Genomic DNA, 13,211 nt, shown 5'->3' with positions numbered 1-13,211 from the left:
TATATACTCACATAATTAGGTGCAATATGTAATGATTCTATACACACTTTTTGTATGCATAAGGATAGAAGTGTGAACATGGCAGTGTTAGGTTACTGTTTCAACCTGATGATCTTAAATCTCCAACCTGAATGATCCTGTGATCCTATGCAGGATATCACAAACACAAGATACAATGTACAGTATGTAATATGTAACAGTATGATCATATCAGGCCTGGCTGTTAAATACAAGCAGCTACTGCCACACCAGCCCTAATCCTCCATGGACCCTTGGAGCAAACCCCTTTGCTCCCTCCCAACCAGGACCCTACCACAGGCTAGAAAACCCTTGGAAAGCCCCAAGAGCTGGCAGGATGGGGTGAAATCAGCAATACAAAACATATTCTTTACTGGGGAATTTGGCAATGCTCAGCTCTTAGTTGAACTCAATCTTAGCTGCCTTTTCCAACCAAAGTGATTTGATGATCTTAGGAAAAGCCAAGGAGTGTTGAACCAAGGGCTCGCCTAAAGCCCAGGGAGCGTGGCACGGTGAAACACGAATGGGAGCTGCTGTATTTATCCCTGTTGCAAGGTATTCAAGAGAATTTCTCCGTACAACAGCTTGGAGCGATTACATTAAGAGATGTATAATTTGGTTAGGCTGACCTCAGAATGGAATAAAGAGCTGCTGATTTCCATAATGCCAGCCTCTGACGCTCAGAGAGGTCAGGGAACCTGCAGCGATACACAAAACACTCTGGGAGCAGTTCTGGGAGAGATGTGGGGTTTGGAGGCAGCAGGGACAGCAGCCTGGTTTGGGGAGGTTTGGGGCTCCCACGCCACCAGCCCTGTCCCTGGCAATGCAGAGCAGTGCTGGGGCCCAGGAGCCGTCCCCAGGGAGGGGATCAGCCCAGAGCTGGGAGCATCACTGCTGCCTGGGGCTCCTGCAGGGCAGAGGCTGGGCTGGCTCCCGGGCAGGGCTGCCCAGGCTCGGCAGGGCACGAGGGACGTGCACGGCGCATCGCGGCGCAGGCACGAAAAAGTGCTGAGTTACAGTGACCTCCCAAGGAGAAAACCAGACTGGCAGCGCTGCCTGCGAAGGCAGCCTTCCCACGAGTGGAACATCACCTCTGATCACGCTGCAACTCTTACCGCTCCTGAAAATAAGCCTCATTCCATCAGCCCGGCCTGTCTCAACACTGAGAACTTTCCCCGGGTTGGAAATCATCTCCTTTTCCCCCTTTTTCCCTGCTCTATACACAGCATTACTCAGAAGCAAGCCAAATCCCTTCCAATTATATATCATGACGTTTCCCCAGCGCCGCACTAAAGCGAGGCCCTTCACTTCTAAATGGCATGGTTTATAACAAATTGTCTGTTATACCAGACAGAAACTGATTTCCTCAAACCCAGCATATTAAAGTGAGTACATTCATTCTGGTTGTAACACACAAAATGTGATTATAACAGACACTTTGGGGGCTTTTTAAGGCTAGCAGAGAAGAGGAGGATAAGCTGGAGGGGAAGAAAGAATTGACAAGTAGAGAAATGACAGAGAAAGAGAAACAGCCACGCTGATTTCATTTCTTACAAAACAAAAATCTTTGTGTGTTGTAGAAATGTGCTTTAGTTAACACCGCCAGATAGCCAGAGCAAAAGCTGCCGGTGCTGCCTGAAATGAAAATTGCTCTATTGTGCTTAGAAAACCATTTCCCACAGCGAGGAGAACGCTTTCCAGGTAGTACAAAACAGATCTGAAACCAACGGGGCCTTATCCTGCAACTGCTGCTCCCTCAAATAATCCCCACAGCCACGAGGAGCCCCAGCTAAATCAGTGTGAGTGAGGATTATGTGGGAGTGTATCAAGGTTGGGGGATTAGACCAGGATTATCACTAAAACCAGTAATTCCCCATCTTACTGATGGTGGCCATCAGCTCAGGAGGCTGTGGATGGCCACGGCTCGGGGAGCTGTTGGGTGTGTGGCTCCTCTTGGACCAGAGGCTGTCCTCCTTGACCTTCTCCTCCTCCAGTGGTCCAACCAGAGCAGGGCCACGCCTGATCCACACTCTGCTCTAATTCTTAAGATTTTCTAAAACCTTCTGAGTTTACATTCTGTTAGAAAACTTTCCCACACAATTTCTATAAACAACAAATTGTTTTGCATTCCTTTATGGGGGTGGAGAAACTTGATGTACTGGTGGTTTGTCCAATGTCTTTGGAGAGGTGGCCTATTCACTCTCCAATCCAATGTCACCTTTGGAAAAGTATAAAAGTTGGAGTCAGTTCTTCTTTACCTTGCAAATAGCAGTGGCTCATGTTGTGCTTTCACGTGTCCTATAGCTACACTGCTCCCACTTCCAGCTCTGCCTCCACGGAGCCATCCCAGACCCCAGAGCACCAGCCAGGAACTTGGGAACCCAGCACATCCCTCTGCCTGCCCTGGCTGCCTCCACACCCTGAGGGGGCACAAAGTCAAAAACCCTTGGCACAAAGTCACAAACACCTGTGGCTTCCATTTTAGCCTGTGGAAAAAGCTGCCAACTCTGTATGAGGAATTACAAACCACAAGGGTTTGAGCAGTGTGGTAGTTGAGTTAACACAGGGTGAAAAAGTAGAATTTTGGGGTTTTTAGAATCGGGTTCAAGGGGTACAAGATGAAAGGATTTTGGCGTGTCCTGGCCTTCTTCTCCTCCTTCTTGCCCTCCATGCCTCGCTGTGCTGGTGACACTTTTCTGTTGGTTTAAGGCACAGACACGCTGTCCAGCATAGATGACAGATATTGGCACGTTATTGTAAACATGGTACACGTAGTTTTTGGTATAAAATGGTAACACCAGCCCAAGGAGGTGGGACTCTGCTGCAGGCTGACCTGCTGGACAGACCCAGCTCCTTGAGGAAGCATCTTATAGGTAAGAGAAAATAAACGACCTTGAGAAGCCAACCCTGCCCATTCCCACTCCTTCTTTGGCTGTGGGGCTGGGAGAAAAAGACTTTTTACAATCTCAGGTTCATCTCAACCTGCAGACCCCCGAGAAAGAACCTCCCTGCCAGCTCCACCCTGGATCAGCACCCTCCCAAAGGGGCTTTCTGCTCCCAGGTCACACCTCTTGGCCTCTGCCATGCCAGGTCCTGCCACCGTGGTGGCCCCGGGGAGCCCTGGGGACAGAGCGAGCTGCTGTCCCCCGTGTTCCCCATCCTGGAGCAGCAAAGGAACACCATCCCCCCAAGCAGTGCAAATCTGGGGTGTAGAACTGCCTCTGGAACACAGACACAGCCATCACACACGTGCTGTTTACTCTTTAAACCAACAGGTCAAAATGCAGGCATGTAAGTGCTACCCAAGGGTGGCTGCTCCACATGCAAGTCATGTCCCCTGGATCCTAAAAGGCTCAGCATTCAGACCAATTTCCACACCACCCCAATGCCACACGCATTTTTATCAAGGAAGCCGCCTAATGGCTCCTATTAATTTTGATTTTTAATCTCCTGGTACAACTCCCGGCAATATACATGCAAAACCTGACAACAAGGCCTTTTGGTTTCAAAGCTGACTTCTCCTCCAGCTCAAGGAAGATAAAAAAGAGCTCTCAGCAGCAGCAAAGCCTCAGAGCAGCACTGCCCTTGCATCTCCAACATGTCCCACTCTCCCTGCTGCAAAAACAAGCCCAAACACTAACGGAGGCCAAGGCTCCTGGTGTCAGCCACGATCACCAGAGCTGCTCACAAACGCTTCTTGCCATCGTGCTGCAGCCACAGGGATGCTGAGAGGCTGTGGGCAGGCATCCCTGCGTGGGACCCTGATTCCCAGCAGGGCAGGGCACCCCAGGATATCCCCCTCTGCCTCCCCACGCTCTCCTGGCAGCCCTACCCTGGAACAAACAGAGCCAACAGCCAAGCCCAGCCCCACCCAAAGGGAAAAGTTTTATAAGGCTGGTCTCAAACTTATTTTGCATCCTCGGAGCGGGGTTGCAGCCCCTCAGACACCAGTCTTTAATCCTTTCCGGATCACCAGGGAAAGATGAGAAGCACCAACAAACCCAATTATTCTCAGCCCCGAGACCTGCCACTGCACTAGAAGAAACATTTCCTGAAGCTCCACAAACAAGCCATCCTTGGGGACTTTTATTTCATGGCTCCTGACTGTTAAAATAAATGAGGCTCACGTTAAAGAGCAGCTACATCACAAACCCACCGCTGCTGGGGCAGCACGTGTCTGCAGAGGCAATAGCTTACCCTCAGCCACAACTACCATATGCCAAGTGACACTGCCAGAGACACATTTACCTCGTATTTTATCTGTTATCAAGCCATGCTTTGCCTTCCCATCAGGAAAAGTCACTCCTAGGTGGAGCAGCAATGATATCTCCCCGATGCTGACACCTCATAAAGCCTCCCCGGGGACACACGGCGGCTTCATCACTGGAAGCGACCCAAACCAGCCCAGACAAAGTGGGAGCACTGCAGGGAGAGCTCTGCCTCTGTAAGCTCTGGGCAGGGACTGTTTATTGAGTGCTCAGCACCGGGGTGTGCCACCAGCACCCTGCACAGCCACAGCGGCACGGACACGCACGGCTCGGGCTGCCACGTCCTCCAGGGGCACAGCTGCTGTGCCACCCCCGTGCCAGGACAGGGCTGCTGCTCCAGCACCAGTGAACCACCTCACTGCCAGCGTCACCGGGATTTTTAGAAGCCAACAGAACCCACACCACCAGCAAGATAGCTTCGCCTGCAACAGCTGGAAGCATAACGCTGGGGTTCTGCCAAAAAGCATCGACACTCCTGCCCTAAAGCAAACTTCCAAACAGCTTCCCGTTGGGATTTCTCCACCCCACAGCCTGATCCTGCCCTTTTGCCCAGAAGCACCTCCAGAGAGGGCGCAGACCCTGCCAGGAGGGGTTTGTCTCTCGCGAGAGCCGCCGTGCAATGGCAGGAGTGGCGAGCTGCCTGCTGCCCTCGGCAGCTCCCGGGGCTCTGCTCCACTGACACTCTGCCCACTCACTGCAACACACAAACTTCTTTCTCCAGGCAAGCTAGCAGCTCTTCACAGTGCATCTCACCTGCACAAGTGATGGGAAATGGGGCACACTCCATGAGATCCCAGCCCAGGAGCTGTATCACAGAGAAGCACAGGCAGCACTGCCTTCTGCATGCAGCTGCCTGGTAACTTTATCAGCTGAGTTATGACGCTCCTGATGCTCCTTCCATCCTCCCTGGCACCTGAGACCTCCCACTGCCAGCATGCACTTCTGGATAATGGCAGCGTGTGGTGGATTTTGTCACTGGTGGCAGTGAATCACAGGCTGACAGGCTGCTCCACTGCTCCGGTGCCCACAGCAAGGCAGCAGCCAGAGCTGCCCTCCAGAATCCTCTCCAGAAGACACTGCTCCAGGAAGACAAGAATGCCACAGCATGCCGACAGCAGTGTCCCTGGGGTGGGCCAACACCGGTGCACGAGCTCTCGGAGCTGGTTCTGCCTCGGTGGAAGTCAAACACCAGGGCTCAGTGAGCGTTCTGCCAATACAACCACAGCAGGACCAGGCCCCCGGCACCAGCCCTCTCCAGCAGCCCTGCAGAGAGCCAGGCTCAGCTCTCTGCAGCTCCAGGATGAATCTGAAGCAGCTCCACTGCCTTCAGCAGCAGCATTTTGCATTTACACCAGCACACTGAACACAAAACAGAGTGAGCCATAAATATTTCAGCTGCTTTTTCAGCTTTGTTATTCTGTTCAAAGCAGGAAACATGACAAACCTTTGATTGTTTTGCTTAAAACCAAACAATAATTCAAAGAGAGACAAACAAGCAAAGTTAAATGATGCCTGTGATGTACAGGAAAGCCGAAGAATTAGAAGAAACTGATGAGGATGGCGTGGATCAGAGCGGCCCCTTTCCCTGCCTTCGGCAGGTACCACACATCCCTCCCATGCCAGCCAGGGCCCTGCACAGTGCCAGGGGTGCAGGTGGTGACAATGGGGCATCCTGCACGGTCTGCACAGCCAGCTGCCTGCAGAGGAGCAGCCACCAGCACGGCTTCCAACAGCCTTTTAGAAAAACTTCTGTGAAGGCAAGTGTCTCCTCCCCTGAGCATCGCCACACTCAGAATCCTCCTGCCAAGCAGCCACCTCCAGCCTCCCGGCCACGTGCAGACAGCCTGGCCTGGCCATCCCCACCTGGGCACTTGTGAGCCTCTCTGCAGTGTCTGGGGACCAAACATCCACCCATTGCCACACATCAGGGCTGCTCCAGACCCACAGGTGAGTGCTGGCTGCTGCCCCCTGCCCATCCTGCATCACTGCCTCCCCCTGCGGTGCCCAGCACATAGAAACCATCAGTGTGCTCTGCCCAGCACACAGAAATCACAGAGTGTGCTCTGCCCAGCACACAGAAACCATCAGTGTGCTCTGCCCAGCACACAGAAATCACAGAGTGTGCTCTGCCCAGCACACAGAAACCATCAGTGTGCTCTGCCCAGCACACAGAAATCACAGAGTGTGCTCTGCCCAGCACACAGAAACCATCAGTGTGCTCTGCCCAGCACACAGAAATCACAGAGTGTGCTCTGCCCAGCACACAGAAACCATCAGTGTGCTCTGCCCAGCACACACAAGCCACCAAAACCCTCCCTGCCCAGCACACAGAGGCATCAATGCCCTGTGCCCAGCACAAGAACCAGCACTCCCCTGTGCCCAGCACAAGAACCAGCAGCCCTGTGCCCAGCACATGAACCAGCAGTCCCCCTGTGCCCAGCACAAGAACCAGCAGTGCCCTGTGCCCAGCACATGAACCATCAGTCCCCCTGTGCCCAGCACATGAACCAGCAGTCCCCCTGTGCCCAGCACATGAACCATCAGTCCCCCTGTGCCCAGCACATGAACCAGCAGTCCCCCTGTGCCCAGCACAAGAACCAGCAGTCCCCCTGTGCCCAGCACAAGAACCAGCAGTGCCCTGTGCCCAGCACAAGAACCAGCAGCCCTGTGCCCAGCACATGAACCAGCAGTGCCCTGTGCCCAGCACAAGAACCAGCAGTGCCCTGTGCCCAGCACATGAACCAGCAGTCCCCCTGTGCCCAGCACAAGAACCAGCAGCCCTGTGCCCAGCACAAGAACCAGCAGCCCTGTGCCCAGCACAAGAACCATCAGTCCCCCTGTGCCCAGCACATGAACCAGCAGTGCCCTGTGCCCAGCACATGAACCAGCAGTGCCCTGTGCCCAGCACACAGAAACCAGCAGTGCCCTGTGCCCAGCACATGAACCATCAGTCCCCCTGTGCCCAGCACAAGAACCAGCAGTGCCCTGTGCCCAGCACATGAACCAGCAGTGCCCTGTGCCCAGCACATGAACCATCAGTCCCCCTGTGCCCAGCACACAGAAACCAGCAGTGCCCTGTGCCCAGCACAAGAACCAGCAGTGCCCTGTGCCCAGCACAAGAACCAGCAGCCCTGTGCCCAGCACAAGAACCAGCAGTCCCCCTGTGCCCAGCTCCCCGTCCTGGTGGCGCTGGCACCGCAGAGCCGCCGCAGCAGCTCGGCAGAACCCGCAGCTGCCAGCCGGGCACGGCGCTGCCCGGCGCTCACCTCCGGCAGCGGCATGCCGTTGATGATGAGGTCGGGCTGCTGGGGGCTCTGCCCCGTGAAGGTGTGGTGGTAGATGTGGTTGGAGCCCGCGTTCCTGCTGTTCTGGCTCTCCACGTTGAGGAAGGTGCTCTCGGAGCGGCGGCAGCCCAGCGGCAGCGTCTGCTGGTGGTAGTCGAAGTAGTTGAGGGAGGAGGTGAGAGAGGAGCAGCTCACAACGTTCATTTTATCCGTCTCCTCCACGTCCCGCGGTACCAGGCGGATGTCGTTCTTGCTGATCTTCTTCTTCTTGCTCGATTTCTTCTGATGCCCGTAGGAGTACTCGGCGATTCTGGGGGACAGAGGGAAAATGAGAAGCTGAGAGCATCCCCAACCCTGCCCCGCTACGTTCCCGTGCAGAACCCAGAGGGCCTGGCCCCCGTCTCCATGTGGGCTTCTGAGTCATGCACGTTACGTCATGTTTGGGTCTGGTGGCACACACGTCTTTAGCTTATTTTCATACGTATAACGTTTTCAGGTCAAACATGTAAAAAAAATGGGAAGGAAGAATGCTTCTGGTTTGATCTAGTGTATGTAATTGCTGATATTTAGTTACTAGAAGTAAAGTCCAGCCTGCAGAAGAGAAAAATGGAGATGTTAAAATCCATGAACTGAAAAGGGTACCTGCATTCATTTCCATGCATAATAAGGATTTTAAAAGCGATTTAATTTGGTCCCCATAATGAAAACTCAAAATGAATAGCAGATTTTTTCCCCCAGTTTGTTTTCCATAGCAGTAAATAAAGCAGACCCAGAAGCAGTCCTAGCTGGCAAGCTCAATTCTCTCACACTCCAAAGGCTGTTTGTTTATTAATGCTTTATCTAAATTGCTGGTGTTTTGACTGTCTCCTGATCATACCTGATCTTTTCTCCAACTAAATTCCATTCCTGCCTCACACTGACATGCATATCCCCTTCTGCTGGGAAATGCTTTCACCTTCTCAAACAGAGAACAACAACCGTGTGTTTTGTAAAGAAAAATGATCCTTTTTGACCTTTTTATTTTACTGCAAGCTTGTTTTTCTCTGCCTTTCCTTCCCACCTGCCAAAAGAATCAACTGACGAAGTGCCTTGTTTGCCTTCTGCAAAACACCAGAGGAAAAAAGTTACTGCAAAACACCACCCAAGCAAATAATGACAAATTATCTGCACCTTGCATTAGCTGGGTCTGCTCGGCTCACAGTGACTGTGGCTCATCTTCCCACAGTGAGCATCACAACAGTCCCTGCCATGAATTTGTACATGCACAGCACTGGGCAACTTGGTATTTCCTAGGGAAGCACATCAAATGCTATGCACAGTCAGAAATGCACATTTGAAAGTCAGGATTTTGCTCCTCTTCTTGTTACGATAACAGCATTGAAAAAAAAAAAAAATCCAATAGCTGCAACAGAAACAACGGGATGAATAGATAATTCCGTTTATCTGGAAAGGCAAATCTTGGACAAATATTCTTGTTCCAGGAAGCTAATTGCCTGAGCATGAAAATGCCACTAAGTCGAACAGCTCTCATATGTGCCTCATAAATTAACACGTCACTTGAAGAGTCTCCAGCAGCTCTTGTGAAGAATCTCTGACACAAGGCACTGCAAAGCCTGGAGGCGTGGGGAGAGGTGCCCCACGATCTGAGCCTGCCTGGTGCTCCCCCAGCTCTGCAGCTGCCTCCTGCTCAGACACACACTGATAAAGCCCCAGCACCCCCTGAGCGCGCAAATAAATCACAGGAAGGCAGGGGTTTCTGTTGTGCCAACAATCTATATGCTGCTGACTCGTCTAACAATGCTTGATGAAGCTTTAATTGTTTTGTTTACCTAAATGTTTAAGTTTGGCAATGCGAGAGCCCAATTATTTCCCCGCGGGCATTCATTTTTCTGTCCTTTCTCTATTGACCAATTATTTAATTAAACCGCACTTCATTAATCCCTAAGCCGTCACAGTAAACCCAGGGTTTATACGTATGTGGGTAGCTGTTAGGGGCACCACCACAACATGATTTTTATCCATTCAGGTCCTATCCCCTTTTAATGGGCCGAGCTGGCAAGAAATCTGCTCTGTGAGCTTTCACTTGGAGCTAGACATCCCATAATACAGCACAGACCGACCTTTATTTGCAGATGATTTTTCCCCCATCGAGCAAAAAGGCTTATATACGCACTTTACGCTGTGAAAACGGGGTACAATGCCCCGACTCTCCGGCATTATTTCTGCGTAAATAAAACTTTAAAGACCGCACATCCCCCCGCGCCGCCGAATTGCCGGGGGCGAGCGTGCGTTTCCAAGGTAGAGCAAAATTAATTTCCATCCCTCCTCTCTGAAACGACTCGGTGCCGAAGGAATGGAGAAGTCATGGCTATTTCACTAGTAACAGGATTAAACCATTTATGAGGCATTGCAGCTGCTCTTTTATGGCATCTGATTGATATTCATGTGTGGTTAGCATTTGTCTCCTAACTTGTGTAACACAGAGAATAGTAAAAGAGAGACAATAATCGCCAGGCTGTTACATATTCAGGGGACTGGATTTCCCCGATCAGCCTTTCAGCGGCTCCAGGCTGCCCTCCCCTCCGGCATTTCGGAGCACTCACTCGCCCAGCCAGGGCAAAACGGGAGAGAGCAGCAAAAACCCCCGGCCCCATCCCCGCCCGCTCCGGAGCCGGCCCGGGGCTCTCCGCCGCCACTCGCCCCGGCTCTCCGCCGCTCGCCCCGGCTCCCCGCCGCTCGCCCCGGCTCTCCGCCGCTCGCCCCGGGCTCGGGGGCCGTGGCGAGGAGCCGCAGCGGGCACACAATAGCTCCTTTGAGCGGCCAGCGCGGCTCGGCTCGGCGATGCCACCGCGCCGGCTGCCGCGGGGATGCTGCGGTGGCCGGGGGGCTCTCCCCGCTCGCCCCGGGCTCTCCCCGCTCGCCAGCCCGCGGAGCTGCGCTGGGCACGGGGGGCTGCCCTGGGCAACAGCCGTGCCCCTGGAAAGCCGTCCTCCCTCCCGGCTCGGTGCGAAGGAGCACGGAGGATCGGGGATGCTGCAACAGATTGCCGAGCCGCACAATTAAGTCGATTCGTTACTCCGCTCTCCTCGCAGGGAACGATTTCTTAAAGCTTTGCAAGAAATTTTGTTCCAGGGAACCTCAGGTTTGTTCCTGAGGCAAATCCACCCCTCCTCACCACCCCAAGTATCCGGCAGCAAATGCAAAAGTAACCGCGATGGCAAAAATCAAAGCAGACCCGCAGGTGCACGTAAACAAAGGTATCTTTACCTGCAGTTGTAGGTCCTGATTTCCTTGTTATCCCTTTTGCACTTGACTGCCACAAAGATCATGGTGACAAAAAGAATGGCTGCAATAGACCCCAGGGCAATAATGAAAATCAAGGAGAGGTTAACAGATCCTATGGACTCCTGGGCATCCAGGGCTGGAGACAGGTATATCAAAATCAAGGCAGAAGCCGAGAGAGATGTTTTCCCATGGTCATGAGCCACCACGATGAGCTCGTAGGCTGTTTTGGCATTCTCCCCAAAGGCTCTGGTGGTCCTTATCTCTCCATTGACCTGGTCGATCTCAAAAAATCCTCTGTCTCCTTCCACCATTTCGTAGGAAAGTCTGCCATTTTCACCCTCATCATAGTCATCTGCCTTGACCACCGTCACCAAGTAGCCAACCCCCGCGTTCCTGGGGATGTACACCTCCGCCGTGCCATTGACCAGCGGCGGGGCCGTGATCACGGGCGTGTTGTCATTGACGTCCAGGACGATCACCCTGACGGTGGCATTGCTCTGCAGAGAGGGATTACCCCCATCTTTTGCCAAGACCTTGAACTCAAAGGCCTTGGTCTGTTCATGATTGAAGGACCTCAAAGCATAGATATCTCCAGAGTTGGGGTTGATGGAGACATAGGTGAAAACAGGCATATCCCTGACTTGGGAGGGCACGATCTGGTAGGACACGCTGCCATTGAGGCCCAGGTCAGGATCTCTGGCTGACACCGAGAGGAGGTAGGCCCCTGGGGTGTTGTTCTCCTGCACAATGACTTGGTAATAGGGCTTGGAGAAGTGGGGATGGTTGTCGTTCTCATCGGTGATCTTGACGGTGAAGGATTTGGTGGCCTGCAGGGAAGGGATGCCGTTATCCCTGGCCTGGATGGTGAGGTTGTACTGGTCCCTCTGCTCCCGGTCCAGCCGCCCATCCACCAGGATGGTGGAGAAGCTCTCGTACTCCTGCAGTCGGAAAGGCACGTTGCCCAGGAGCTTGCACTGCACGCGCCCGTTGGCCCCGGAGTCGCGGTCCGAGACGCGCACCAGGGCGATGACGTACCCCGGCGGGGCGTTCTCGCTCACCTCCACCAGTTCGCTGTTGACAGAGAGCAGGTTGATGAGGGGCGGGTTGTCGTTGGCATCCTGCACGCTAATGGTCACTTTGCAATGGGCAGGGATGGAGTTAGGCCCCAAGTCCTTGGCCTGCACGTCCAGCTCGTAGACGTGGCCCTCCTCATAGTCGATGGCACCGCTCACCGTGATGAGGCCACTCTGGGGGTCGATTTGGAAGAGCTCCCGGGCCCTCTCAGAGACATAGCTGTGGAAAGAGTAGAGGACCTGGCCGTTGGTGCCCTCGTCGGGGTCAGAGGCATTGAGGCGGATGACCGGCGTCCCCGGTGGGGCATTTTCAGGCACGCTGACGGTGTAGGCTGGCTCCTCAAAGAGCGGGTTGTTGTCATTGGAGTCGATGACGCGGATGCTCAGCTCCACTGTGCCAAAGTTGGGCGGGTCGCCGCCATCCAGCGCTGTGATCACGTAGCTGTAGTGGGACTGGGTCTCACGGTCCAGGCTTTTCTCCACCACCAGCTCAGCAAAACGGGACCCATCACCCCGTGTCTTGGTCTCCAGCCCAAAGAGGTCGTTGGGGGTGATCTCATAGCTCTGCACGCCGAAGCTGCCCGAGTCCGGGTCGTAGGCACTCTCCAGGGGCACCCGGGTGCCGGGGCTGGCTGTCTCCGAGATCTCCAGCTCGATCTGGTCCGTGGGGAAGCTGGGTGCATTGTCGTTCAGGTCCTTGATCTCCAGCTTGATCACGCAGATCTCCATGGAGCTGGACATCACCTCAAGCGAGATGACACACTTGGGGCTCTGTCGGCATAGCAGGTCCCTGTCGATCTTCTGCTTGGTCACCAGCAGCCCGGACCCGGGGCTGATGTCCACCAAGTGCGGGGCCGAGTTGGAGACCACCCGGAAGGCGGCGGGCTGCCGGGGGTCCAGCACGAAACCGGCGTCCCGGGCGTCCTTGGCGACGTTGGCGATCACCGTGCCGGCCCGCTGCTCCTCCTCCACCGAGTACTTGAGGTTGACGAGGGCCCCGGCGCCGGCCCACAGCAAGGCGGCCGCCAGCAGCGCCGGGAGAGCCCCCATGGCCGCGCCGCGCCCCGACGGCCGCCGGCCGCGCGCCTCAGGGGCCCGCCGCGCTCATGCGGGCAGCGCCCGCCGGGCTGCCCCGGCGGCGGCCGGCCGGCTGCGGGCACCGGAGCCGCGCTCCCCCGCGCACACGCCAACGCCGTCCGCTCAGGCGCTCCGTGCCGGCGGCGCCGCGGAAGGGCCGGGCATGGCGAGCGGGTGCGGGAGCAGAAGCGGGGCGCTGAGCCGAG

General features: G+C 54.6%; 1 protein-coding gene across 1 annotated transcript in view; it reads right to left on the bottom strand.

Annotated features, from left to right (window-relative positions):
* PCDH19 (protocadherin 19) overlaps window positions 1–12,993 on the bottom strand; it is a 58,552-nt gene extending 45,559 nt beyond the window's left edge. Inside the window, exons 1-2 of the mRNA XM_021528487.3 lie at window positions 10,838–12,993; window positions 7,553–7,880 (exon numbers count right to left, since the gene is read on the bottom strand). Coding sequence (XP_021384162.2) covers window positions 7,553–7,880; window positions 10,838–12,978 — 2,469 coding nt within the window. The 5' untranslated portion in view covers window positions 12,979–12,993. The remainder of the gene's footprint in view (window positions 1–7,552; window positions 7,881–10,837) is intronic.
* Window positions 12,994–13,211: the final 218 nt, after the last annotated feature.

Source organism: Lonchura striata, chromosome 14 (genome assembly GCF_046129695.1).
Source record: "Lonchura striata isolate bLonStr1 chromosome 14, bLonStr1.mat, whole genome shotgun sequence".
NCBI classification, from domain to species: Eukaryota; Metazoa; Chordata; class Aves; order Passeriformes; family Estrildidae; genus Lonchura; species Lonchura striata.
The sequence above is the reverse complement of the archived record's forward strand: the minus strand, read 5'-3'. Positions and strand labels throughout refer to the sequence as shown.